The sequence below is a fragment of the Pocillopora damicornis genome, chromosome 9 (assembly GCF_964200805.1).
Source record: "Pocillopora damicornis chromosome 9, jaPocDami1.2, whole genome shotgun sequence".
Classification (NCBI taxonomy): domain Eukaryota; kingdom Metazoa; phylum Cnidaria; class Anthozoa; order Scleractinia; family Pocilloporidae; genus Pocillopora; species Pocillopora damicornis.
In genome coordinates, this window is record NC_142678.1 from 17791945 (window position 1) to 17818646 (window position 26702).

Sequence of the window (26702 nt, forward strand, 5' to 3'; positions counted from 1 at the left end):
TTGATATTTTTCTTAATTCTCATCACTTATCTGGTTGATAATGTATTGATATTGTAAGGAGAAATTTTGATTCGGTCACTCATGGGAGTTAAAGGGTTAAATTAAATTTACTCATTTCGCTTCCGCTTTTCACGTAATATCATGTCCCAGTGGCTTACTTCTTAATTTTTTAGGGGTATATCATAGTCCATTGTGCAATTACTATCATTCAATACTGTTAAAAAGAAAACAAAAACTGCTACGTGATCAGGTCTAACAGAAGTCCCTGAAAGAAAAGCTTTCAAAAAAAGAAATTTCACAGACGTACATTATTTAAAGCCTTCGTTTTATTTTATTCTACACCAATCACTCCAATATCATTTAAATAGTATGTTTTATTTTAGCCTTGGTCCCATGTTTCTCTCTGCATTCTTGAGGGACTGGGGAGTGGTATCCTTTGACATTTTAACTGTAACTGTCATGACAACTGGAAGTTGGTCACAACTTTAGGCAAGATATTGAAACTTGTTGTGCCATTAACCATCGAATACACTGAAGAAAATTTTAAAATTGATATTCTATGAATAATGGACAATACAGGCTAGTCACAACATAGAACGGTACACAAAAATGAGCTAAAACAAATGTTTGATTCCTTTCTAAAGGAACATTGTTTCTGTATCAATGTATTGTTCATCACAGACTCTTGTCACCCTAACAACCAAGCTCATCTTCACTCTAATCTATTTAACAAGAATTATTCCAAATTAGAGACCAAATGTTTAACTCTCCATATATTTTAAACAATCTTGGATCATTCAGTTACATCTGTTGAGTAGAGTTTCCATTCCATGTGTTATTTTCATCATGTTCGTCATCTCTGTTGTGAAGCCACTGAATTCCACCTTCTTTCTTTACAGATGAAACATCACCCAGGACTCTATGACATACAGCTGAACTGCCATGGAAAATAAAAAAAAAAAATAAAAAAAAAAAAAAAAAAAAAGGTAAGAAAGATTGGCATGTAACCTTAGGAAGGAAGGAGTTAAGATGTTGTTCATGACTCTGAATTTGACTAAGAGTGTGTTCATTTCATTACCTTTTTAATTGCTATATTTTTCTCATCACAAAGAAAAGCTGATAAGCCCAAATTCACAAAAAAGCAATTTTCTTCTCACTGAAACAACAATATAAAGCAAGAGACCATCTTTTTTTTTGTAAAATTTGCAAATTGCAATAATCCAATGTTTAGTCTAGAGACACCAGTGGAATAATATGTGTACTTTCAAGCATTCACAAGTTGATTAATTCTCCAAAACTTTCATCTGTCAAACAACAAGTGAAAAAAAAAGAACAATGGACAATAAAATTGACTGTTAATCAAATTCTTAAAACTTAATATCTAGGAATTGTTTTTGATTTTTCTTTTTTGTCTTTAAGGAAAAAATTTCATTCTTAACACCAACAAGCAAACAACCAAACTAGTTTGATACAGTTGAGCAACAAACTGTGCAGCTGTTTACAAAAGGCAACCAACCAAAAAAAGACTCACTTTGATGGTTGTGACTGTGTACTGCTGTTTGTTCTCTGTGAAGGAGGATTCTGTATCCCTCTAGACTGATCCAGGCAACCAAATAGGAAAGCCTTCAGGAAGTTAATCAGTGTGAGCAGAAGTGAAAGAATCCATAACAACACTTCAGGGAATGATGAAGTCCCACACGGAGCAAGGGAATTACTTCCTCTCTGTAAATTGAAAGTTTAGCATCACTTATTTATCTTTTTAAGTTTTGGGAAATTTCTGAATGATAAGGGGATGTGGAAATTCACTCAAAAAATTTAAGGAAACATTTTTCACAAATATGATAATAATAACCAATGAAAAAGTAAAAACAACCACAAAAGATTGAACACTCATTGGGATTGAAGGAGAAGAAAAAAGCTAAAGTTGGTTGCAAATGGCACTCAAGCTTTCCTAAAACACAACCCTGCTTTTATTTTCTAAAGTTTCAACTTCCTCTGGGTTACAAAAATTAAAAAGAACTAATTGGTAGGCCAAGCCATATGCCAGGTTTACACGAGACAAATATTCACTTTTTCCAATCGTTTAATGTTTTAAAAACAACCTAATATTGATCTTAAACTTACCACAGCTACAATTTAAGTGGAACTTGGTGCCAGACCTAACTCAGCCAAAGTCTTTACCAGGTCTTCTTCGGTCAGCTCCCTCCTGGGCAACATGTCCTCATTCTAGAATTACCAATAATCAGTAATTGGCCCAGAGTCTTGTTTTACCAATAATCAGTAAAACAAGAGGCAATGCTAAGGAGGCGTGGATCCCAAGCAACGCGCTCTTCTGAAACAAGATGGCGGAGCAAAGCGAAAAGAGGGAACAGGTATAATTTTATTTTTATTTGGTCTTTCTCCTTTATTTCTTTGTCTGTTTTTTTTTCCGTGAAAAGGAAATAATCCTATACCTTTCTTTTTGTATATATATATAAGCTCAGAAACTTGTTCAGTGTGAAATATTCAGTACCACCAGGTCTACGTTCGCGTGTCGTTTATAAATTTTCGTGTGCTGGCTGTAATGCCAGTTATATTGGTGAGACCACTCGCCACATCTGTACACGGGTTCGTGAGCACCTCTTGTCTGAAAAAACTTCACACATTTACAGGCACCTACAATCATCAAAGGCCTGTCTCGACTCTTGTGGTACAGAATGTTTCACCATTTTAGATTCTGCCGCTTCGAAATACGAAATTAAGATCAAAGAGGCATTGCATATTAAGTGGGACAAACCCATCCTTAATCAGCAATTGAAGCATCTAGAGCTGTCTCTTTCCTTTTGATTCTGTCATCATAATAATTTCTCTTATGATTATCATTATTTTTCTTTTCTCCTTCTTTCCCCATCTAGCACGTGCTTTGTCACGTTTTTTCGTATTTAATATTCAAATCGTACGTAAACAATACGTAATTTGTAACGTAATTTCATATAAATTCAAATGTACAACCGTTAAAATCGCATTTACAACTGAAGATGACATAAGAATGTCGAAACATGTCTTGCAAACTAAAAGTTGTGGTTTCTTTATTAAGAATTATTGCCACTCTGCTGTCTTTACGTCCTTTTGGTAATATATATATATATATATATGCATATTTCGTAAGCATTTTGATACAATTTGCAATGCTAATTTCTGTGTTGCCTGTTGAATATTCATTGAATAGCTGATCAGTCTCGCCAATCAACTTGTACTCCAAATTCGCAGCGCTACATTTTACTCGGCGTTAAGCATAGTTGAGCAATGCGTCCACTTTGTTATAAAACTAATTTACATCCGTTTTGTCGATTTGACGTTTTGAACTGTTCAATTTTACTTTTTATTTCGCGCTTTTTGTCACCGTAGCCATCGACGGCGCCAAATGATGTGTCGAAATGGCCGCATTTTAGCGTGAAAACTTTTTGCGATCACTGCCAATACGTCGTTTGATAGAAGTAGTTCTTCTTTCTGATTTTCTCGTTTAATTTTTTTACCTCAAGTATTTAGTATTTGTTTCTTAATTTCTTAATTTCAGTTCAGTGATTCATCAGAATCCAATTCTTCACAGCCTAGACGTAAAAAGGTAGGCTTCTGCTTGATCCACTCTATTGTCATCTCAGTTTAACATGGAAATACAGTATAGATTGTTGATTGTGTTTAAAGTGTAACACCTTTTTATTCTACTGTACTTTGTACTACAGTAGGACCTCCATTAAGCGGCCACCCTCCATAATTAGGTGGCCACTTCCCAAAGTCTCCAATTATTTGTTAGTAAACTGCTGTATTCGATTAGTCTATTCAGCTACCTTTTGGCTGTCATAAGGTTATTATTTATTGCTTTTCAAGCCAAATTGGTGGTGATTGAATGACTATTCTATGGTTCAAGAGACTTGCAGAGGCCGTAGGGGTATGCACATCACTGATTAACCCTGGCTTTGTTACCTGAGTACCTTGCCCTAGCTATGGAAAGGTTTTTCACTTTACATCTCTCCGTGCCTCCCATACTCAATTATGTACACTCACATATTTACACTTTTCAAGGAACATTTTCCTATACAGATCAATAAATTATTTTTACTGTCATTTTTCTACCTTATTAAAGTATTTATACCTCTATTAAACGGCCAACCTCTATTATGTGGCCAGTTTTCAAAGTCCCAATTGTGGCCGCTTAAATACATCCCCATCCAAAATCCCCCAAGTTATTTGAGAATGTGAAAATTTTCTGAACAAAAATTGTTATTTGCATCCATCGCCTTTAAGAGGTGTTAAAGGACCCTAAGCAGCCACGCCTTTGATTTTGTTTACATACGGGTTTTCCGGTATTATATTTTATGCGGAGCATGTCAAAACGAAGGGATCCCCTCGAAACTGCTAAACGTGCTTTAACAGACTTCCAGTAACACAACTTGCGGCGCTGCAATAAGATTTTGCTTCACCACACAATTTTCATAATTTCAATGGCATCAAGAATGGCGGATTTCAAGAATTTCAGGGCTTGGCTGACTAGGGTCCTTTAAATGAAGAATACTTTAAAAGATGATACAGAAGATTATCAGCATGGAGTGCATCAGATTTCATTCTAGTGAATCAAAAATTGTGATGCTTTGGTTTAACAGAGACCGCCATGCTATAGGATAGACCTATTGTATTACCTGGTAGCTCTAATTCATCAGAATGCACATTGAATGCTCCTGAAGTTATTTCCAAAATAAGTCAACATCAGAAAACGATCATCTTTCAAAGGAGTTTGAAGTTTTCTTACTTTAGCTAGTAGACTATCTGTAGTTTCGTGAATAACTGCTTTTCAAATTAAACCGGTCCTCCAGTTTATTAAACAATCCTCTATTTAGCAAAATCTGTATGGTATTAGTCTCTTTGCTTCTAACTTCTTGAGGTAGACAGATAAAAATACCTAACGTATTTTTACTTTCAATAATCCATGTTTATTTCTCCTTGCTCAGTATTAAAGATCAATAATCTAATAGCCATGAAGTTAAATTATGTTCTTTTTTTAGGATCTAAACACTTTGGATATTATAAGTTGTAACTTCTCCATGCACCCCTCCCCCCCAGTGTTCTTCGAGTGAAATCAAAGTGCTATATTAAATAATTACCAGTTATTCTACTTTTCTTTTTAACATGCAAAAATGACTGGGGAGTCAATGGGTCACATTACAATTACATTTCTCAGTCTTGAATCATAGACATACTCCATCAAATTAAGTAGTCAAAATATTGTTAATAAAATCATCTTTGGCTGCATTGGTATGACATTTTATCCCTGTCAAAATTCAATGTTTGCTTTTTCATTCTTCTTTTTGCATTTGCTTCTACATTTGTTGTACAAATTCTTAGTTTGCACTTTCGCCATTCAACTTTCCTTGTGCAAAATTCAAGTTTTTGCCTTGTACATTCACCTTGTCTTAGTTAGTATGCAAGTTTTTGCATTCCACATTCAAGTTCAGTGGATTGTACATTAAAGTTTTTACATGTAACGTTTAGCATTTGTCATTCAAGATTTTGTGGGGATGGAATGTCGTACCAGTGTGGTCAGTGTTTGTTAGTTTGTCAGTGCCAATGGTGATTAGAAAAACTGTTGGTAAATTATAGTCAGCAGTCAAGTTTTTACATGACAATTACCTATTTTGTATAACAACTAAATAACTTTTAAGTTAACTTATGACTTTTAATAAAGTACATGCATTACATATACACGTATTACATAAATACATTTTATTATTATTATTTTTATTATTATACTGTATTTGTCATTTTAGAGAAGATTCAGTGAGGATCCCCAAGATCCTCATGATGCCTACTGGCAAAAAATAAGGGAAAAGGGCAAGACAAATGTAACTGTTCAGAAGAGGTGCCTGCAGTTAAGGGTATGACAAAGACCTAATTGCATTCCTGAATTTTGTTTGGAGAGTATTTCCTATCATGTTAATGTTAGTGCCTTTTAATAAGTACTGAAATTTTGTGTATATGTTTTCTTAGGCAGACACTTTGTACCAGAAACACTATTATGATGTCATAGTGTTTTTTCATTCCTGTGTCCCTGGTCGGGAGACTGACCGCCACATTTTTGATTATTATGGCACTCCAGGTAGTGGCAGGCTTTTCTTAAAGGATGCAGCAAATGAAAAGTCCCAGAGTCATGGAGCAACAGTGCTCAGAGCATTGAAACGATTTTTTTATGGTACGATCTTACACTTGGAAATAATAAAATGTTGCATATTACTACTTGTGTGGATCTAAAACCTATTGAGTAAGAAGCATTCTTTATTAACTTGAAATATAAAAAGAAACACACCCAGAAACAAAACGTCTGGACTTACAATTTCTAACGTACTATCTACCTATTATGTATATGCAAGACTTGTTTATTGAAAACAATTTCAAACATAATTATAATCAACATATAAACTGTAATTTCTACATTTATTGCAATATTTTTAAATTTATTTATTCCCTGTAAGTACACTAATTACAATAACACTTTTTCCAACATGACATTAGCACTACTGCATATCAATTTCTGGTTTTCATCGTAATGCCATCAAAAATAATTTTTGTTTTTATGTTGCCAAACCAAGTTATATACTTTTTTCATGATTGTTTCTAAAGTTTTCTAGTTTAGTTCAGTTATTTTTTACAATCTTTTCTCATTTTTTTCTCATACTGTTTCAGAACAACCTCCATCTGAAAGAACCACTGGTAGTTCCTCTGTTAATCCAGCAGGTATCGTATTTTAAACATATCCCTTGAATCTTGCTTGTTAATATGGGATCTTTATAAAAGCTGACTGTTCTCTTTCTTTGTACAATGTCTCCTCATGTTTCTTCTTATATCACTACAGCTGCTCGTGATGGGCCGTCCACTGAGCCCACCAATTCTGAGTCTGTTAATCCAGCAGGTATAGTATTTGAAACATATCCCTTCCAATAATCTTGCTTGTTAATATGGGATCTTTATAAAAGCTGACTATTTTCTTTCTTCGTACAATGTCTCCTCATGTCTCTTCTTATATCATTACAGCTGCTCGTGCGGGGCCGTCCGCTAAGCCCCCCAATTCTGAGTCTGTTAATCCAGCAGGTATAGTATTTGAAACATATGCTTTGAATCTTGCTTGTTAATATGGGATCTTTATAAAAGCTGACTGTTCTCTTTCTTTGTACAATGTCTCCTCATGTTTCTTCTTATATCACTACAGCTGCTCGTGATGGGCCGTCCACTGAGCCCACCAATTCTGAGTCTGTTAATCCAGCAGGTATAGTATTTGAAACATATCCCTTCCAATAATCTTGCTTGTTAATATGGGATCTTTATAAAAGCTGACTATTTTCTTTCTTCGTACAATGTCTCCTCATGTCTCTTCTTATATCATTACAGCTGCTCGTGCGGGGCCGTCCGCTAAGCCCCCCAATTCTGAGTCTGTTAATCCAGCAGGTATAGTATTTGAAACATATGCTTTGAATCTTGCTTGTTAGTATGGGATCTTTATAAAAGCTGACTGTTCTCTTTCTTTGTACAATGTCTCCTCATGTTTCTTCTTATATCACTACAGCTGCTCGTGATGGGCCGTCCACTGAGCCCACCAATTCTGAGTCTGTTAATCCAGCAGGTATAGTATTTGAAACATATCCCTTCCAATAATCTTGCTTGTTAATATGGGATCTTTATAAAAGCTGACTATTTTCTTTCTTCGTACAATGTCTCCTCATGTCTCTTCTTATATCATTACAGCTGCTCGTGCGGGGCCGTCCGCTAAGCCCCCCAATTCTGAGTCTGTTAATCCAGCAGGTATAGTATTTGAAACATATGCTTTGAATCTTGCTTGTTAATATGAGATCTTTATAAAAGCTGACTGTTCTCTTTCTTTGTACAATGTCTCCTCATGTTTCTTCTTATATCACTACAGCTGCTCGTGATGGGCCGTCCACTGAGCCCACCAATTCTGAGTCTGTTAATCCAGCAGGTATAGTATTTGAAACATATCCCTTCCAATAATCTTGCTTGTTAATATGGGATCTTTATAAAAGCTGACTATTTTCTTTCTTCGTACAATGTCTCCTCATGTCTCTTCTTATATCATTACAGCTGCTCGTGCGGGGCCGTCCGCTAAGCCCCCCAATTCTGAGTCTGTTAATCCAGCAGGTATAGTATTTGAAACATATGCTTTGAATCTTGCTTGTTAATATGAGATCTTTATAAAAGCTGACTAATTTCTTTCTTTGTACAACGTCTCCTCATGTCTCTTCTTATATCATTACAGCTGCTCGTGCAATTATGAATTCTTTAACAGCAAAAATTGCCGCTTACCTGATTTGTATGTACCTACAGAGATGCTGGTTTACAAAGTAAACAATAAAGTTGTTGCCGGTGGATATGAACAAAGAGGCCGGTCCATGATACATGGTTGTCCAATTCCAACTGGTCATGTGTGTATGATGGTTACGTCTGTTCAAGGGGATCATGTGCCACCTTGCATACTTGGCGACCCATCAGAGAATGGCAAGCTCTTCAACGGAGGATTCTTTGCTTTTCCTGTGGAGGCACTGTCTCTAGTTACAATGAATCCCGATGGTTCAGTTCGTGTTCGACCTTACAATTCCTGAATATTTAAAGTGCCTATGAAATGAAAAATCAAGCTATTAAAAAATAAGCTTATTAAAAGGGCCTTTCAAAGCAAAGAAGGATGGCGTTTTTCTTTTGGCGATATCTTTTTCACTTCCAGAGTTATTCAAGTTTCTTCTAATTTGCAAATTAGGTACTGATGACGTCACAAGATGTGTTTGTGAGGGTTAAAACACAAAACCAAGCTTATCTCTGGAAAGAATGAAGCAATGCAATGGAAACTTTGCATGGTTAGTTAACCCCACATAATACATGACATGGTACATACTTTGCTGTTGCCATGGTAATTGTCTCAGTTCCAGTCCCTTTCCTCTTTAATTCAAATTTAGCCTTTTTTTACCTTACAGGGCAAAACACTTGGCTCTTTTTGAAAAATATACAACGATTACATTACACTAGGTCTTCTAACCAAACTAAAGTAAGCAGACAACCTTTCTTGAAGATCAAATACAGGAATTATCATTTCTGCACGACAGAGTCCTGGAACCGAGTATGTTGCCATAGCAACATCAAATTATACACTGTCTGGTGTATTTGTTTGGGTGTAACAAGCTTGGCAAGTTTAAAGTACCTTGTCCAATTATTACCAGAGATATTCTTAATTTTGTGTTTTGAGCCTTAACCTTCTCACCTTGTGACGTCATCAGTACCTAATTTGCATATTAGAAACAACCTGAATATCTCTGGGAAGAAAGAAGATATCACAAAAAGAAAAGCGCCATAATACTTTGCTTTGAAAGGCCTTTTAAATAAGGTTATTTTTTAATAGCTTGATTTTTCATTTCGTAGGCACTTTAAATTGCTAATATGATCAAATAATCCTTCCTCTAAACAATGCAATATGTACTGCATGGTCAATGTTTTTGAAAATTCTATAACCAAAGACATTTGCATTCTCAGGGTACAAAGAAGTTTTATTTTCCAGCCTGCCCTTCAGGTAAGCTGCAGCTAAGATGTACTAAACCGGAGGTCGCTTCTACTAGCCGGAAAATTTTCAAGGTTTTACAGTGCTCCTATTAATCGATTTCAAAGAAAAATCTCCCCGAAAAGGATAGATAAGGATAAATTCTTCTAGCCTGGGGCTATCGGACCTGAACTTCTTTGTACGCTGATTCTATTCTCTTCATGTACGTTCCACCTAGTCGTTTTTCTTGTTTTAAACCCAACACTCTTCAAAATTAAAAAAAAATGATAGTAGCCTTTACAAGAGAGATTATTTACTAGCTTTGGCATGGTGTTTAATGCACCCACGGGTGTACAAAAAGAACATGATATTATAAATTACTACAATTGTGATCTTGCACCAGGGGGTATTTCCCCTGCACCAACAATAATAACACCCAGGAAAAGTTTCGATATTCTCGTTAATGATAACTGGGAAAACAGCTACTTGCAATGTGTAAATCTCTACATTTACGAATCTTGAATGGAAGATAACCAGGCGACTAGCTTGGAAAAATTACCTTCCATGGAAATCAAGGCTCTAGTAGGGTCGGTTATATCATTGCCAGTCATCAAATCAATTCTGTTGCTTTTTTAAACTTCAATATTTTCAGATCATTGCAAATTAATCAAATAAATAAGTATTGACTCTTCATTATTAATTAGCGATGAGGAAGGTTTTGAAGATCAACTCCTCAGCCTTCCAAGTCAGTTTACATGGTCCTCAGACTCAGGATTCTTTCACTTCAGTCTGTACTAAATTTAAAGCAACTGAAATGAATTTATTTTTTTATTTCAAGCATGTCAATGTCATTGTTGAGAAATTTGCGAACATGCATATAAGAAACTGCTGCACGCAGAGCAATCGTTGCAAATTGTAAAACACAAAACCTCTGAACAAAATGCCAAATTTGGCTTCATGACGAGTGCAGTTGCGCCAGGAAAAAATGTAAATCGCCTCGACAACAAATCACTACAAACATTTATTTTGAGATAAAAAGCTCCAACACCGAGATAATAAAACTGATGCACCGGTTAAAACTAGACATGCAATTTATTTTTTTTACCAATGGGAAATCTCTCTCAAACAAAGTAAAAGTTCACATGATTCGAATGTTTATGAGCAAACTGTATAATCAGGAGCAGTAATTACATAAGGCTAACTGTACCAGTTTCAGTTAAAGTTAGTGTAAAATTCTTCAGAAAACAAAAGTCACATGTATTAAAGCAACAATGGCAACAGTTCTTCCTATTGAAAAGTCGAAGAAACGTTTCAGTTTAGAAGCTGAACATGTCAAACGCTTTACCTAAACTCTAGAAAGTGTTGTAGGTTCTAAAGGCATTCCAGTAGGAAATAATAACGATATTAAAACGTTTATGTTGGTAGCTGAGGAGTGTTGTGTGCATTCTTTATCTTTAAATTCGTTTAAGTAAGAACCGCGTAATATCCAACCCAAGGGAAGTTGGAAGTGTTGGAAGCAATCACAAATTAACATTGTTTGCAGCTATTTAGTCCATAATTTTTTGAAGCAGAAATATACCCGTTTTTTCAAATCTTCTGTAATTCCTGAGGAAATAATTTGAATGTTCATTCTGAAGGCTTAAACAATGTTCTATTTTAGTTGGTAGGAAGGAATACTCGAGAACTGTTTGAGCGGGGGTATACTACTAGGAATCTGAAACCCTTTATTGTGTTTTAGAACAAGATACGATGAATTTTGCAACCGTTCTTTTCCTACCGGCTACCCCAAACTTGCTTTTGTCCACTAAATCTTTGTTACAATTACGTGCATATCTATGTGCGTGTGCATCAGTAACATGAAATTCAATTTAAATTGAAGTTTCTATTCTGTACCGTTCTTTTCATTCGGTTAATTAATTCCAGCAGGGCTACTTATCAGTCCACTGGACAGTGTCCAAGTAAATGAAATCATATTCAGATCAAAAAACTGATTCACTGCGCCACACCCTTCACAGCAACTCACACCCCATAGATAGTATGTACGGGAGTACGTTTTGCTTTACGCTGTCTATTTAAAGTTTCTTAGTGTCAAGTTTGACTCGGCAAATATCACTCTGAGACTCCCAAATTAATTGCACAGAAAATGTGTTGCTCATTTGTAACGGCGGATGTATATTTTTTGTTTGCCTGATGAAATTTTGATATTTGAAACAGATGAAAATATCAAGATAAATTCGGAATCGCATTTTGTTTACCTGGTGTGTTGAAATGTCTCTTCCGGCTGGTTCGAAGGCCGCACAAAGTGTAATATTCCCCCCTTTGTATTGTTTTTCATGAGATGCAGTTAAGGTATGGGGAATCCCTCTCGCCTGGGACGCGCCAAGACCAGACCGAGGAAAGGTGTCAAAACAGGTTCAACCCGACTTACTCGAGGGTGGGAAGCTAAACAGGACTTCAGATCGCGGTCTCAAGTGGATTGACAGGGTGTGGTACAATGCCATCTATTATATAGGATATTCATACAATCCCAAGGGAGTTAATAATGATAATGACCAATGCAAACTAAGTTTGCACAGGTGGTACCGGGGCCAGTCAACTATAGGACGCCGGTTTGCCTTTGTTGTGCTGTTCTGTAGACAGCTTCCCTTCTGTGATCCCGTGGAAAGGATCCTTGTCGCGTGAACTGAATAAGGATCCTTAAAGGAATGACGCTTATTAGAATAGCAGCGCTTGTTTTGATGTGGGCGCTTACTACAATAGGGAGTGCTTATTGGAATAGGGGAGCTTATTAACAAAAACACATTCCAACAGGGGCGCAAGTTGAAAGGAGGACGCTTAATTGAGTCATCACGATACATAATCAGAATAGGAATTCGCCAAGATTGCTATTTGTGCATACGTCAGCTTTGGATTCACGACATTTTGGGATACCATGTTTACAATAATAAGCCAAAACGCATGCTTGTGAAATCGTTTTACGGTAGGTGGGCTAATCTGTGAGCTTTTTCGCAGAAATATGAAAAATTGAATTCAATCAATGTATGAGAATGAGTTCAATGTTTTGCCAAAACGCTTCTTTTTTGCTATCACTTGTTACGGCGTGTGGCCCAAACTACAGACTTTTTGGCTGAAATGATAGAAACTGACTTCAATCGATCTCTGACTTCAATCGATGTTTAGGCAAAACACATCCTTTGTGCAATCATTCTAAAACAAGTGGCGCAAACCACGGATTTTTCCACAGACAAATGTGAAAAATGCATTTTAATCAATGCATGCGAATGGGGTCCAATTTTAGGCCAAAACGCATCATTTCTGCATTCATTTTGTGGTATGTGGCCCAAAAAGCGGACTTTTTCACAGAAATAGCCAAAACGCAGGCTTTGCACAACCATTTTACGGCATGTAGCCCAAACTTCATACTTTTTTGCAGAAAGGCGAAAAATGGACTGAAATCGATCTATGCGAACGAGTCCAATATTTAGCAAAAACGTATGCTTTGTGCAACCATTTTACGGCATGTAGCCCAAACTACAGACGTTTTCGCAGAAAGGCGAAAAATGGACCCAAATCGTTCATGCAAACGAGTCCAATATTTAGCAAAAACGTATGCTTTGTGCAACCATTTTACGGCATGTGAACCAAACCTCAGACTTTCTTGCAGAATGGAGAAAACTGGACTGAAATCGATCTATGCGAATGAGTCCTATTTTTTGCCAAAACTGATGCTTTGTGTAACCATTTTACGGCATGTGGCCCAAACTACAGACTCTTTCGCATAAAGGCGAAAAATGGACTTCAATTGATCTATTCGAACGAGTCCAATATTTAGCAAAAAGGTATACTTTGTGGAACCATTTTACGGCATGTGGCCCAAACCTCAGACTTTTTCGCAGAACTTGGCGAATACTGGACTAAAATCGATCTATTTGAATGAGTCCAATATTTAGCCAAAACGAATGCTTTGTGCAACCATTTTACGACCATTGGCCCAAACTACAGACCTTCTCTCAGAAAGGCGAACAATGGACTTCAGTTGATCTATGCGAATGAGTCCAATATTTAGCGAAAACGTATGCTTTGTACAGCCATTTGACAGCATGTGGCCCAAACCTCCGACTTTTTCGCACAATGCTGAAAAATGGACTGAAATCGATCTATGCGAATGAGGCCAATATTTACCAAAAACGTATGCCCTGTGTAACCATTTTACGGTATGTAGCCCAAACTTCAGACTTTTCCGCAGAATAGCGAAAAATGGACTGAAATCGATAAATGCGAATGTGGCCAATATTTAGCGAAAACGTATGCCCTGTGCAACCATTTTACGGCATTTTTCGCAGAAAGGCTAAAAATGGACTGATATCGATCATGCGAACGAGTCCAATATTTAGCAAAAACGTATGCTTTGTGCAACCATTTTACGGCATGTAGCCCAAACTTCAGACTTTTTCGCAGAATGGCGAAGTCGGCGAAAACTGGACTGAAATCGATCTATGCGAATGAGGCCAATATTTCGCCAAAACCCGTGCTTTGTGCAGCCATTTTATGGCATGTGGCCCAAACTGCAGACTTTTTCTTAGAAAGGCGAAAAATGGACTTCAATTGATCTATGCGAATGAGTCCAATATTGAGCGAAAACGTATGCTTTGTGCAGCCATTTGACGGCATGTGGCCCAAACCTCCGACTTTTTCGCACAATGCCGAAAAATGTACTGAAATCGATAAATGCGAATGTGGCCAATATTTAGCGAAAACGTATGCCCTGTGCAACCATTTTACGGCATTTTTCGCAGAAAGGCGAAAAATGGACTGAGATCGATCATGCGAACGAGTCCAATATCTAGCAGAAACGTATGCTTTGTGCAACCATTTTACGGCATGTGGCCCAAACCTCAGACTTTTTCGCAGAAAGGCGAAAAATGGACTGAAATTGATCTATCCAAATGAGTCATGTACTTTGCCAAAACCAATGCTTTGTCCAACCATTTGACGGCATGAGGCTCAACCTACAGACTTTTTCGCAGAATGCCGAAAAATGGACTGAAATCGATCAATGCGAATGAGACCAATATTTAGCAAAAACGTATGCTTTGTGCAACCATTTTACGGCATGTGGCCCAAACCTCAGACTTTTTCGCAGAATGGAGAAAACTGGACTGGAATCGATCTATGCGAATGAGTCCTATATTTTGCCAAAACCCATGCTTTGTGCAACCATTTTACGGCATGTGGCCCAAACTAAAGACTCTTTCGCAGAGAGGCGAAAAATGGAATTCAATTGGAGTCCAATATTTAGCAGAAACGTATACCTTGTACAACCATTTACGGTATGTAGCCCAAACTTTAGACTTTTTCGCAGAATGGCGAAAACTGGACTGAAATCGATCTATGCTAATGAGTCCTATATTTTGCCAGAACCCATGCTTTGTGCAACCTTTTTACGGCATGTGGCCCAAACTACAGACTCTCTCGCGCGAAACGCGAAATATGGACTTTCATTGATCTATGGGAATGAGTCCAATATTTAGCAAAAACGTATTCTTTGTGCAACCATTTTACGGCATGTGGCCCAAACCTCAGACTTTTTTCGCAGAACTTGGGGCGAAAACTAGACTGAAATCGATCTATGCGAATGAGTCCAATATTTAGCCAAAACGAATGCTTTGTGCAACCATTTCACGACCATTGGCCAAAACTACAGACTTTTTCGCAGAAAGGCGAAAAATGGACTTCGATTGCTCTATGTGAACGAGTCCTATATTTTGCCAAACCCCGTGCTTTGTGCAACCATTTTACGACCATTGGCTTAAACTACAGACTTTTTCGCAAAAAGGCGAAAATGGAATTCCACTGATCCATGCGAATGAGTCCAATATTTAGCCAAAAGGTTTACTCTGCGCAACCATTTTACGGCATGTGGCCCAAAATACAGACTTTTTGGCAGAAAAACGTACTTCATTCAATCTATGTGAATGGGGTCCAATATTCAGTCGAAACACATCCTTTGAGCAATCATTTTAAAACAAGTTGCCCAAACTACGTACTTTCCACAGACATGCGAAAAAAAGGATGATTTGTGCGACCATTTTACGGCTTGGGGCCCTAACTAGACTTTTCTCAGAAAGGTGATAAATGGGCTTTAATTGATCCATGCAAATAGGGTCTAATATTTAGCACAAACGCATCTTTTGAGTAGTCCTTTAACGGTAAGTGGCCAAAGGCAAATGAATATTTTAAAATAAGAACATGCTTGGGGCGTTTCCGTTTACTCTAAGCTTCACAGGGGCATTGCAATAGTCCTTTGTTGGTCAATTTACAATGAGGATACATTTCCCAAAAGTTTTACTTTTATATGTAATGTAATGTGATGTGATGTGATGTGATGTGATGTGATGTGATGTGATGTGATGTGATGTGATGTAATGTGATGTAATGTGATGTAATGTACCGTACTGTAATGTACTTTTATTACTGCACTGTACTGTAATGTAATGTAATGTACCGTACCGTACTGTAATGTACTTTTATTACTGCACTGCACTGTAATGTATTGTAAAGCTTTATTTAACCTCGGCCTCTCCTTCATCCTTAAATGTTCCCCAGAGAGCCGTGCTAGCAAAATTTTACATCACTGAAGTATTTCTATCTGCTAATCGTTTAACATACGGTGCAATGTCAGTCTAAAAGGAGAACCAAGTTGCCATATGTGTCTGGACGTGCTCCTTCAATGTCCCAAACCGAGTGGCAAAATTCTTTCAAACGGTGGCAACGGCTCAAGACGATTGCAGCTCCAGCATCTGGTGCATGGCAATGACTATCCACATAGACTACATCAGGCGGGTGTACAACAAACAGCGACGTCTTCTCTGACATAGTAAATAACGCCAATTTTCTGGAAGGCGTCTCCGTTAAAAGTTCCAACTGAGATGAAATACATGTCATCCGATGCTCATCCTCAAGGCGAACTGGCAATGGTTCTTCGGGCTCCAACAGAAAATTACCATTTCTGGCCAAAATGTCACAGGCCTCTGCTGCAGAGAGGTAACGGGCAGGTAAACTGGCCCTATAGCGGTCGTATATGTTGTTGCCAGTAACCATAGAATGGTAGAGCATTGTAGACCAAAGTGGAGAAATGTATCCTTCAATGGGAACTTCAACATCTTGGCTAAAAACTGCTTGACCAATAATCAGAGCAATGAGACTACATGCATTGCTCCCATTACGGCCATCAACACAACCTTGGCTAAATTCTAAAGGAAAAAGCCACACGTTACTGCCATGGCAATCAATCTTGGAATTTACATATGGAAGGGGTTCTCCATTAAGTGTTCTTGGGATGATGGAATCTACAGGACAGGAGTTAAGAACGTCATCATCGCCGTTGTCCTCTTCCCCACTGTCTTCGTTTTGGTCGACCTGATGAACATTTTCATCGTCTTCACAGTTTCTTAACAATTCTGAAATGTCTGCAATGTTTTCGTTGAGCACTTTTTTAAACACAGATACTCCAGAGGAAATTTGCTCCATAGCAAAGTCGATACCACGCCGAGCAAGTGCAATTCTGCCCTTTACCACATCTCTATTGGTGGACTTAGTGGCATATTTACTTTCCTATTGGAGAAAAAAGTAAAAATTGAAAGATGGATAACATTCTACATGATATTCAGAGGCTCTAATAAACATACAGTTACTGAACTGAGGTATCCTCTACGTGAGTCTATCACATCAATTTGTACATGGCCTTGCGACAAGATCTTTATGTAATTTCTTGTTCTATAGCAGGTTGTAAAACATTTTCCTAACTTGAAACATTTAACCACAAATAAAAAAAATAACACAAGAGAAATTAATTCTTCTTGCATAGTAGCCAAAACTGAATTGATTTCCAAACCACGAGTCGAGTGCCATCAACAGACGTTAATAGCCTCACCTCATTCTGAACGGTCAGGTCAACGCATGTTTCGTGTAACCATTTTACGGCATGTGACCGAATCTGTGGACTTTTTGGCAGAAATGTGAAAAATGTACTTCCATGGATTTGTGCGAATGGGTGCAATATTTAGCTAAACGCATCTTTCTTGCAATCATTTGACTGCATCAGACGTTATTAGCCTCACCTCATTCTGAACGGTCAGGTCAACACCAAGTACTGAAATATCTGGAGCAGCTGGAGTGTTCCCCGAGTCATCTGGTATGTTCAATGCTTCACCCTCTTCCAATTTGGCCTTTAGGCTTGCTTCCTCTGACTGCAGAGTAGGAATAATCACGTCCTTATAGTGACAAAGAAAATTGCTTATTTCGCTTTTGAGAAGCTCAGTTTCCTCAGAAAAACGTCGACGTTCCATCGCGAGCTCAGCTACCATTTTCTTTACGCGCATAGGAATACCTGTTAAGAAAATGGGCAAATAGTAAGAACTTCAAATAGAAACGATAACGATAACGATAACTAGTGGTAACTACGATAGTGCTGAATAGAGTACAGTCCAGGCAGTAATCGGGCGAGCAATTTCAAATACGTGCTCGCGTCTAATTTCAATATTACGAGCAAAAAATACCTTTGAGTTGTAGGATCCCAATTCCAGTTGTATCCCAGATTCCAATTTTATGCTAGCGACTTCGACAGAATGATAACGTTCCTATCTTATCTTATGTCATTTTATTGACATGTGGGATAAAACCTAATACAAAAAATTAATTGCGTTAAAAGGTATGCTAAATTGTTTGTTTAAACAGTGGGAAAACAGCATTTAAGACGCCGTGTTAGTGTGCCTGATTGACGTGCAAATGGGATAGGTACCCATTTCCCTTCGACAACAGTTATTGGCGCCCGCGGCAGAAAAATTTGAAAATTCTTATAAAGATCCATTGCTGACGATGATGATGATGATGATGACGAGACACCGACGACGACGGGGAGGAGACATGTCTTTTTACCTTGCCTGGATCTCTCAAGCCAAGGAAATGTCCCCTGTTCAATGGCTTCCACGTCAATTTCTTCTTCGGGATGCAACACTTTCAGGCCATTTATGCATTCCTTTAACTCGGCTTTGCTTACTGTTAACTTGGCACGTAAACGAGTTCGCTGTTTGCTGGAATCTGAATATGATATCGAGAGTACACAGTTTATAACGAGACGCATAATTGAATGGATAGGTACAAGGCTAACGTAAATGACTTTTTTGGGTGAGTTTTTTTCCCTCCAAAATGCCTCAAGTTTTTGCATGTGCTTTTTTATTAAGTAGCTTTAAGTAGTAAAACATTCCCCTGTTTAATTTTTGTGGCTGGTTTGCACTTCGTTTCTGAGAGTATTAAAGACCATCACAACAGTTCAGAAATCAAATAACAACAAGCGCCCAAATTTCTAAGTCAAGTTTCCATCGATTCGCTTCCCTAATGTAGCGGTAGGATTAAAATTTTATTTACAGAATACGTCAACGACATGTTGCTGCATTTGGTTTTTACCCCTTGTCTATTAGCATATTCGAGAACAAAATCTTGGTATACGAGATGGGATGGCTCGTGAAACACGGCTTTCTCTCTCTTTTCCAACCAGTTGGGAACGGCAGGATGGACTCAGCAATGCACCCCATTCAAAGTAGTTTCAAATACAACAAAGTAGTTGAAAACGCTAATCTACAGGAATATCATGTCAGTGGTATGGAAGCCATAAAAAAGAACGGCAAGTACAAAATTTACTATGTATTCAACTAACCTGTAAGTTTCCCAATATTGACGGCCAACTGGGCAATATTGTAGTGCAAACTTTCAATTTTCATCTGCAAATCGGACTGAACCTTTTGAACTAGTGAAGCCTCACCAGATAGGAGCACAGCATCCCAGGATGTACCATCAACACTCTTTTCCTTAAGATCTTCCAGGACTTTCCCATTCTCAAGTGATTGCACCTTTTCAAAAAACTTAGGGTACAGCTTTCTAGAACACTGGATTAGATAATTGCTTCTACTTGTTGCCACAGTCTGATCTGCTCCTATACTGACACTCGCAAGGTAGGCTTCCTCATCAAAATTCATCTCAACTACCTTCTTCCGAGAAAGTTCCTCTTCTAAAGTAAAAAGAAGATGCGAAAATGATATATCAGACGTTTTATAAAGCAATTAACTATTCTCTTTAATACAGAACTCTGACACCTGTTTACACTAACTATCTCAACAGCACTTAACTGTTATGTGAAAAACAAGTATTGATAAGAGTGTTACTTCATTCCATTCAACACAATACTTTTTAAACCGTTTTACAAGATTAAATTCTGAGCAAATATATTAACAACCCACACCTTTTGCAGCTTCTTGTACATCTATAATCCATTCTTCAAGATTGATGTCAGGAACACCAACTTCTTCCAAGCATTTTACAATTCTTTTCTTTGTTTCTGTCTCTTGTTGCATAGCCTACAGGTTAAAAATAATAAAAAATAAAACTTCTTATATACCAAGTGGAAAACACTGTTACAAGAACATAAATTAATTTGAAGGCATCTGACAAGACTAACAAATTAATGAGCAACAAGAAATTCAAACCTTTACGAATCGTTTTGACAGTATCATAGGCATCCTTTCAATCTTTTTGCGGTTCCAGAATAATGCATGCTCAGTTAACAGCTCTTCTCTCCCTATTCATTCAAAACAAAAATAGGTAACAACTTGAAATCTGTACTTAAAGAAAAAATCAGGTTACTAGCTTTGTCAGACCACTGAAACTTCAGTTCGAGCAACCATTTTTTAGGAAAAGTAAAGGGCCTGTTATGCAAGATTAATCCACATTTGCCACAAGGCCAACCCGGATTTTTTACAATTTCAAGCATTGCAATAAGTAAATCGATACTATTGATCTCTTTGTAAGAGGCTTAACATAATATATCACATATTAATGAAGTACCTTCAGGAAGCATGTGTTTGGTGCTGTTGCCCAGTCTTGAGAAATGGCTATTTATCTGTTCCACCTCTTCACCTGTTGTTCCCCCAGCACCCGGTTGCCAACGACCACCCCAAAGCACCTTAATTAGGAAATTACAAAACTAGTAAGTAAGCAAGCAGGCAAGCAAGCAAACAAGCAAGAAAGCAAGCAAGCAAGCAAGTAAGTAAAAATAAACACTTTGAAATCCAAATAACTTAACAGTATAATTAACATATATAATAAAGATGAGGATATGCCTTTTGCCCTAACCAATCACATGGTGCAAAATCTGCCTACTGGAAGGCAAAACAATTTGACAACTTCCAAACTAAGCTTTTTTCAACAATCCAGTTTGATATTTGTTTGTCTTGGATTTCCAAGTGCATTTCCCCCCAGAAAGGCAATTTTTGTACCATGTGAAAATTAATAGTAAAATACTCATCCTTCAACCTGTATAATCATAGTAATAATCATTTAACAACAATAACAGCAACAACGGCAATAAAGATGACAATGACAATGAGAAAAATAATAACCACATAAAAAGAACCTTGTCTTTAGGTGCATTTACGTACCTGACAGGTCCAAGCATGTGCCTTGGCATGCATGACTGATAGAGCTGGTTGCATTGTTTCTGCACAAGTTGGATCTGCCTTACGTAACCAGGGCCAAAACTTGCAAATTACATCATACCACAAGAAATTAACTTTCTTGGGAACAAGGAACACTTTTTGAAGATAATGGGCATAGCCATAAACTTCACCATAGAACATATTTACAGCTGCCTGAGCAATGGAATGTCTACAACCAAGGATTTCCAGGCCAGTTTCATCCAGGTTCCGCTTCTTTTTCACAGAGTTCCCTGCTGCTCTCCAATTACTTTCACCGCACTTAGAGCTGCTAACACTAAGCTAAATAACAATAAAAAAAGACTAAGCTATCAATCTAAATTTTGTATGAATATTTGATGGACTAATGACAATTTAGTGCTGTACAGGGGTTACATTTATTGGAGGGGCACATAACGACTGCCAAAGGTGAGAACTTCTAGGGAGTTGTGGGGAATGATCCCCAGGAGATTTTCAAATGTGAGGTCTATAAAATAATACCTCCAGCCTTCTGAGAGCAGCTTATAGCAATTTTTAAACAATTAAACTTGTTGGTAAACGATATAAAAATAGCACTGGGAAAACAAAATTTGGCTAACTAGAGGGCTAATTAGGCTAACTGAATCCAACAGTATGTTAACATTGTTACTGTTCTACTTGTGAATATCTTGAAATAAGTACTGACTAAACTTTGGGGGGCCTGGACCCCTCAGGGCACCTGTCATGCTATGGCACTGCTTGAATTAATGTTAGTAACGGACATGGATCAATCCAGATGGCATCAAAACAACTTTTAAGAAGAAAAATTATTAAAAGTTTTAATTATAACATAAATATTAACCAAAAATCCAACCTCCTTTTTCTTTGAACCCTTATAGACTTGTTGGATGTGTTGATCCACTTTTGAATTTGACGCAATAAAAGCTTCTCCGTAGTAGCACTCTCTTTGGCGTCTAAAAGAGTGTGGCATTAAAAACAATCAAATTCTTATGTTTTAAAGGATGGGATGGAATTTAGTAAATTAAAAAATGATCAATGATAACTGAAGCTGGCAAAGAAGCATGTAAAAAATTTTTGACAACATTTTGAGCAGAAGCCTGTCATACTTTGTGGACTTCAAATTTTGTAGGACCTTATTCCTGACTGTACAAATAATTGCTGTTAGTTCAACCAAAAGTAACACTTTTCAAATCCGGCAGGAAACAGATATTCTGCAATAAACTTAAGTTGCCATGATTTGAACGAAAACATTGCAAAGCACTATGTGACAGCCCTTTTCTTAGAAGTGATATTCTGCTGGTAATGCAGGATTATTGTTGAGTAATTAACAGAAAAATTATTAACTTTTAAAATCAACTAACTTTCCTGCTGAGACAAAGCGATACAGTTTCATATTCCCATCAACATGGGCAGAATGCTGTTTTTGGGAACAAGCAGGGCAAATCATCCATTCCTTTTTCTGAAGCAGTTCCAGCTCATACTGGCAAAACTTCCACTCTTTAAAGGATCTACTAAAGGTGGAGATGTTGATCACACCAATCTAAAGAAAATTATGAAAAGAAATCAAATAAATTTATTAGTTACACAACTGGTAATGGTGTACTGGACAGATGAATTACTAAATTTAGTGGCTAAAAAGGAAAAAATCTGAACGATTTTTGTGAAACTGGTAATGGATGCTGATAACAACGGCTAAACAGAAAATAATCAAGACAAACGGTTCAGCATTGCAATAGCTAGTGTGAAACTTGTAATTTGGATGCATAATAATCCTAAATTGCCTTTCTGATATATCAAAAAATAAATTTTAGACGAGGCACAGAGAGCTCAGAGAGCGCTAAATAAAACGTGTGCCCAGATTTCTTCAGTTGATCAACGTGTCTTGAACCTGAATGTCACATGAATGTCTCAAACTTCCTTTTGAGCGGTACTGTACAAACCTACCCTTCCTTTAGCCAATGAGAAATCCTCCAGAATTGTAATAAAAGACCTTTCAGAGACACCAGGCATTCTCTTCTGAGCCATGTCCCAGTACACCAAAAGATCTCTGTCAAAAAGGTGGCAAAAGTTGGATGGCGTACCTGGCCAGAAACCCATCTTGATAACACTTTCAAGGTCAAGTTTAAATGGTAGTTTAACACTACAATCTATACACTGGTAGTAGGACACAACATCCAGATCAAAACGTCCTGAAAGGTAAAAATGAAATAGCTAAACCATTCATTTGAACAGTTATTAGGTTTTCCTTAGTGCAGTGAAAATATTTTGATAAAAGTAACAATAACAATAACATGAATAATAACACTTATTATAATGATTAACAATATATAATTAAATTGCGTGTAGATTTGTCTTTTGTAATAGCTCAACAGCAACTTGCACCTTGAATTGTTATAATTATGCACTGTCCACCGGAACAAACAGCTTCCATGTTATTGTAGCAAGAGGGGCAGGCAACTGGGTTAAAGGGAAAAATGCGCTCTGAAAAAGAAAGAGACAGAGAGAAGGAGAAATAACAAATAAGTTTAAAAAGTACTTAACTCTAAAGACAAACATTGCTGTGTCAATAAACCATGTGGGAATGTTCAAATTTTATAACATGACAAGGCCTCCTAATAACTGAACTTATTTTTGGAATAATAAGTTTTCCATAAACTATTGGATAATTTGATCCAAGTTGTAAATTTTTAAATAAGCTACATAAGCAACAAACCATAATATTGATTAAAAAATTATTATCAGCACTAGATACAGTAAAGTATATCATCATCATAATAATAATAATCATCATCATCATCATCATTATCATCATCATCAATATTGTATTACAATTATTATTTCAATGATAATCAAAACCTTTTAAATGAAAAGCAAAGATGAACGACAATTCACCTATTAAAAATATATTTTAAATACTCACTAATTGTAACAAGACAGCCCTTGGCATCTACTGATATAGTTGGCTTTATGTTTTGAAAAAATCCATTGGGGAAAACCTCTCGGTCATGAAAGGGACTTAGGGAATGTACTTCGTCGTCACAGGAGTAACACAAGTAAGTACCATATTGAACACACTCGATACATCTTATAACTGCCTCCTGCAAATTACACCTGTAACATAAAAGATCATTTTCATTAATCAGTAATAAAAGATTGACCATTTGATGTATAAAAAGATTAACGAAGGTGACACAAAAGATGGTCTGCTTGTTCTTAAGCCTCTGCAGCTTCGAGGAGACAAACAAATTTCTACTGGACCTTTATAGCAAACTTAAGTTTTTTGAGTGGATCCCCAAGGATACACATAAGGGGTCATAAAGACTTAACCCTAACAACATAATAAGTAGAAGAGGGACATGGTGGTATAAAATTGGCTGAAATTATATTAGATTAACTGAAATTAAACCTAATTTGTTTATTGAATGCAAAAGAGACTTACAAAGGGAAAAAAGCATAAATTATAACAACAATATTTAGAAAACTTAAATTCAACAACAGAACAATCCCAATTATTACATTACTTGCGAAAAATTTTGGACGGTGTTAATTTCGAACAAAAAAAGGGTCTGAAAATAAACCGTCTGAATTTTTTAGGCGTCCCAAATTTAAAACGTCTGAAAATTTTACAGTACAGCAAACCACACTGGTAAGCCGAAACAAACCTGATATGATGACAGGAATAGTGAAGGCTGTCACTAAGAAGCTAGAACCAGAAGATCCTTTCCAAATTCTTGTCGTAGACTATTAAACCACTTTGAGCTCCAAAGCTCAAAAACTCTAGATGAGACACTGATTGAAATACTCACATATATCTACATGACAAAATTTGTGTTATTTTCTCATTGTTATATCTGTTAACCCTTAAGGGTGCAGAAAAACTATTTTAAGGCACGTTTTCGCAGCATTATTCAACGTTTGTTGGCTTAAAAATTGCTTTAGCAATGTTTCAGTGAAGTGTCCGAAATCTTTGTCCAAAATTTGTCCAAAATGAGAAAAAATGTGTCCGAAAATTAACCATCTGAAATAAAACGTTGAAATTTAAACCTCCGAAAATTTTTGCATGTAATATAAGTACTATATAGTTGACAACAAAATTGATAGTGACCTCATGGCTTAATAAAGACTACTAACATTATTGCATTAGAAAAAGTACATCTCAAAGTACTACTCATCCTAGACTAAGTATGTCATGAGACAAAGTAAACAGTGTTTATCTTGACTCACACCTGTTACATTTTTGGACTCTTGGTGCAGAGCACTTTAACATTGATTCAAATAAATGGGTCCTCGAAGCTTGCCAATTTGCATTAACTGACTCCATTCTTTTTCCCCAATCATTCGCTTGGGAGTCTCTAAGGTCTGTCCAACCATGAAGAAGGTCGTCTGCTTCATTTAGAAGAAATTCATAATTACCTAACAAGGAAAAGATAAAAATTAAAAATAAAATGATATGCAGCCAAAATTAGGTGGAATGTGTGATACAGCAGATTGGGTGAAATAATATAGGTGGCTGTGGTTGATGTTGTTGAATATATATGTTGTTGTAGCGATGTTGCTGTGGTTGAAATAAGGGTGATACATAGCACAATTACATTACTATATGTCAAAAGCCAGTGGGCAATAAAGTTAGTACATTATAAGGTAAAATATATAAACAATGAAGTGGCATTGATGGTGAAAAAAAGGTTATTCCAGTTTTTGCGTGTGATTTGTTGGGCAAAACTTCACAGAAATTCATTTCTTCAAATTAATAAACGACAACAACAATTATTTTACATATACCCACGCGGCAATGTAATATCATCTATAAATATGCATAAACTGATTTGACCGGGTTCTGGCCGTTCAGTTGCAGCAAATGTCAAACTAAACTTATACCCAACTAACGATATAACTAACAATTTTTTTATTAATACCATCTGAATCCTGGTCTGCGCACTGTTCTATGAAAGGCTCACAAGAATCATGCATTTCTTCATCAAGGCCAGTATCATTTGTACTCTTAGCTCCTAAAAATGCAGTAAAAAGAATTCAGGAAATGTAAAATATATGCGTAAAAAGAAGCCCAAGTCACTAAACGCGAAAAGAAAGAGAACACTTTATGACTTTACACGAGGCTAAAACGTCTGGAAACAGTGCCAGTACCTACGTACCCTGGCTTTTCCTATTTGGTCTGTATTTCGATTTATAAACTCGTCGGCCAGTTAGAGGATCTCGCCGAAATTGCATGATTGTAGCCTTCTTTTTGGTTTTCTTAACGGCATTTTGATCCAAAAGTTTAGCAAGACCGGCAATAATATCCGCAGATGACTCTTTAATTCCCTTTTTCTTTGGCCTTTTCCTAGATCTGCTCTCATCTTGATCCGCCATTTTGATTCCTTGGGATCCACGCCTCCTTAGCATTGCCTCTTGTTTTACTGATTATTGGTAAAACAAGACTCTGGGCCAATTACTGATTATTGGTAATTCTAGAATGAGGACATGTTGTCCTGGGGTAGGTGGTGTATATTGTTATTGAGCTGGTACTGGGTCCTAGTTGCTGAGAACAATTGAAAAGATCCACATAATTAATAAACCTTATTTTCAGTACATTTATTACAAATTTGGTCAAA

At 36.9% G+C, this 26702-nt stretch overlaps 3 protein-coding genes across 14 annotated transcripts; 1 reads left to right on the plus strand and 2 right to left on the minus strand.

The window, feature by feature from the left end:
* Nucleotides 1-308: 308 nt before the first annotated feature.
* On the minus strand, nucleotides 309-2217 carry LOC113676063 (UBX domain-containing protein 4-like). The gene is made up of 3 exons (XM_089183101.1): nucleotides 2182-2217; nucleotides 1532-1722; nucleotides 309-937 (listed from the first exon to the last, which is right to left on the minus strand). Exons 1-3 carry the CDS (start codon nucleotides 2215-2217, stop codon nucleotides 802-804), a joined length of 363 nt encoding a protein of 120 aa, XP_089039227.1. The 3' UTR covers nucleotides 309-801.
* Nucleotides 2218-2224: 7 nt separating this feature from the next.
* Nucleotides 2225-10994, plus strand: LOC149040465 (uncharacterized). 10 transcript variants are annotated; one of them, XM_089181373.1, is made up of 14 exons: nucleotides 2228-2372; nucleotides 3557-3604; nucleotides 5802-5909; nucleotides 6022-6223; nucleotides 6715-6765; nucleotides 6884-6940; nucleotides 7063-7119; nucleotides 7238-7294; nucleotides 7417-7473; nucleotides 7592-7648; nucleotides 7771-7827; nucleotides 7946-8002; nucleotides 8125-8181; nucleotides 8368-10994. In XM_089181373.1, exons 1-14 carry the CDS (start codon nucleotides 2343-2345, stop codon nucleotides 8640-8642), a joined length of 1170 nt encoding a protein of 389 aa, XP_089037499.1. In that variant the 5' UTR covers nucleotides 2228-2342; the 3' UTR covers nucleotides 8643-10994. The 10 variants fall into 10 exon arrangements, with proteins under 10 accessions (XP_089037503.1, XP_089037508.1, XP_089037499.1 ...); XM_089181374.1 differs by lacking the exon at nucleotides 7946-8002 and having other exon boundaries at nucleotides 2229-2372; XM_089181375.1 differs by lacking the exon at nucleotides 7063-7119 and having other exon boundaries at nucleotides 2229-2372.
* A 5120-nt stretch (nucleotides 10995-16114) lies between these two features.
* On the minus strand, nucleotides 16115-26577 carry LOC149040466 (uncharacterized). Of its 3 annotated transcripts, none has more exons than XM_089181364.1 (16): nucleotides 26244-26577; nucleotides 26007-26099; nucleotides 25317-25503; nucleotides 24011-24201; nucleotides 23473-23571; nucleotides 23035-23279; nucleotides 22452-22630; nucleotides 21944-22043; nucleotides 21058-21393; nucleotides 20465-20582; nucleotides 20107-20198; nucleotides 19863-19977; nucleotides 19281-19631; nucleotides 18503-18664; nucleotides 17686-17954; nucleotides 16115-17179 (listed from the first exon to the last, which is right to left on the minus strand). In XM_089181364.1, exons 1-16 carry the CDS (start codon nucleotides 26491-26493, stop codon nucleotides 16244-16246), a joined length of 3723 nt encoding a protein of 1240 aa, XP_089037490.1. In that variant the 5' UTR covers nucleotides 26494-26577; the 3' UTR covers nucleotides 16115-16243. The 3 variants fall into 3 exon arrangements, with proteins under 3 accessions (XP_089037490.1, XP_089037492.1, XP_089037491.1); XM_089181366.1 differs by having other exon boundaries at nucleotides 26236-26480; XM_089181365.1 differs by lacking the exon at nucleotides 26007-26099.
* Nucleotides 26578-26702: the final 125 nt, after the last annotated feature.

Excerpts from the sequence above, each read along its gene's own strand:
- LOC113676063 (XM_089183101.1), bottom strand. The coding sequence starts at position 2,217 with ATGTTGCCCAGGAGGGAGCTGACCGAAGAAGACCTG. Across the intron at positions 1,723-2,181 it reads AGCTGACCGAAGAAGACCTG|AGAGGAAGTAATTCCCTTGC; the intron begins GTAAAGACTTTG and ends TTCAATTTACAG. Across the intron at positions 938-1,531 it reads ACACAGTCACAACCATCAAA|TTCAGCTGTATGTCATAGAG; the intron begins GTGAGTCTTTTT and ends TTTCCATGGCAG.
- LOC149040465 (XM_089181373.1), top strand. The coding sequence starts at position 2,343 with ATGGCGGAGCAAAGCGAAAAGAGGGAACAG. Across the intron at positions 5,910-6,021 it reads AGAGGTGCCTGCAGTTAAGG|GCAGACACTTTGTACCAGAA; the intron begins GTATGACAAAGA and ends ATGTTTTCTTAG. Across the intron at positions 8,182-8,367 it reads TGAGTCTGTTAATCCAGCAG|AGATGCTGGTTTACAAAGTA; the intron begins GTATAGTATTTG and ends ATGTACCTACAG.
- LOC149040466 (XM_089181364.1), bottom strand. The coding sequence starts at position 26,493 with ATGCTAAGGAGGCGTGGATCCCAAGGAATCAAAATGGCGGATCAAGAT. Across the intron at positions 20,199-20,464 it reads CAAACACATGCTTCCTGAAG|GGAGAGAAGAGCTGTTAACT; the intron begins GTACTTCATTAA and ends TTGAATGAATAG. Across the intron at positions 18,665-19,280 it reads CAATATTGGGAAACTTACAG|ATTCCAGCAAACAGCGAACT; the intron begins GTTAGTTGAATA and ends TATCATATTCAG.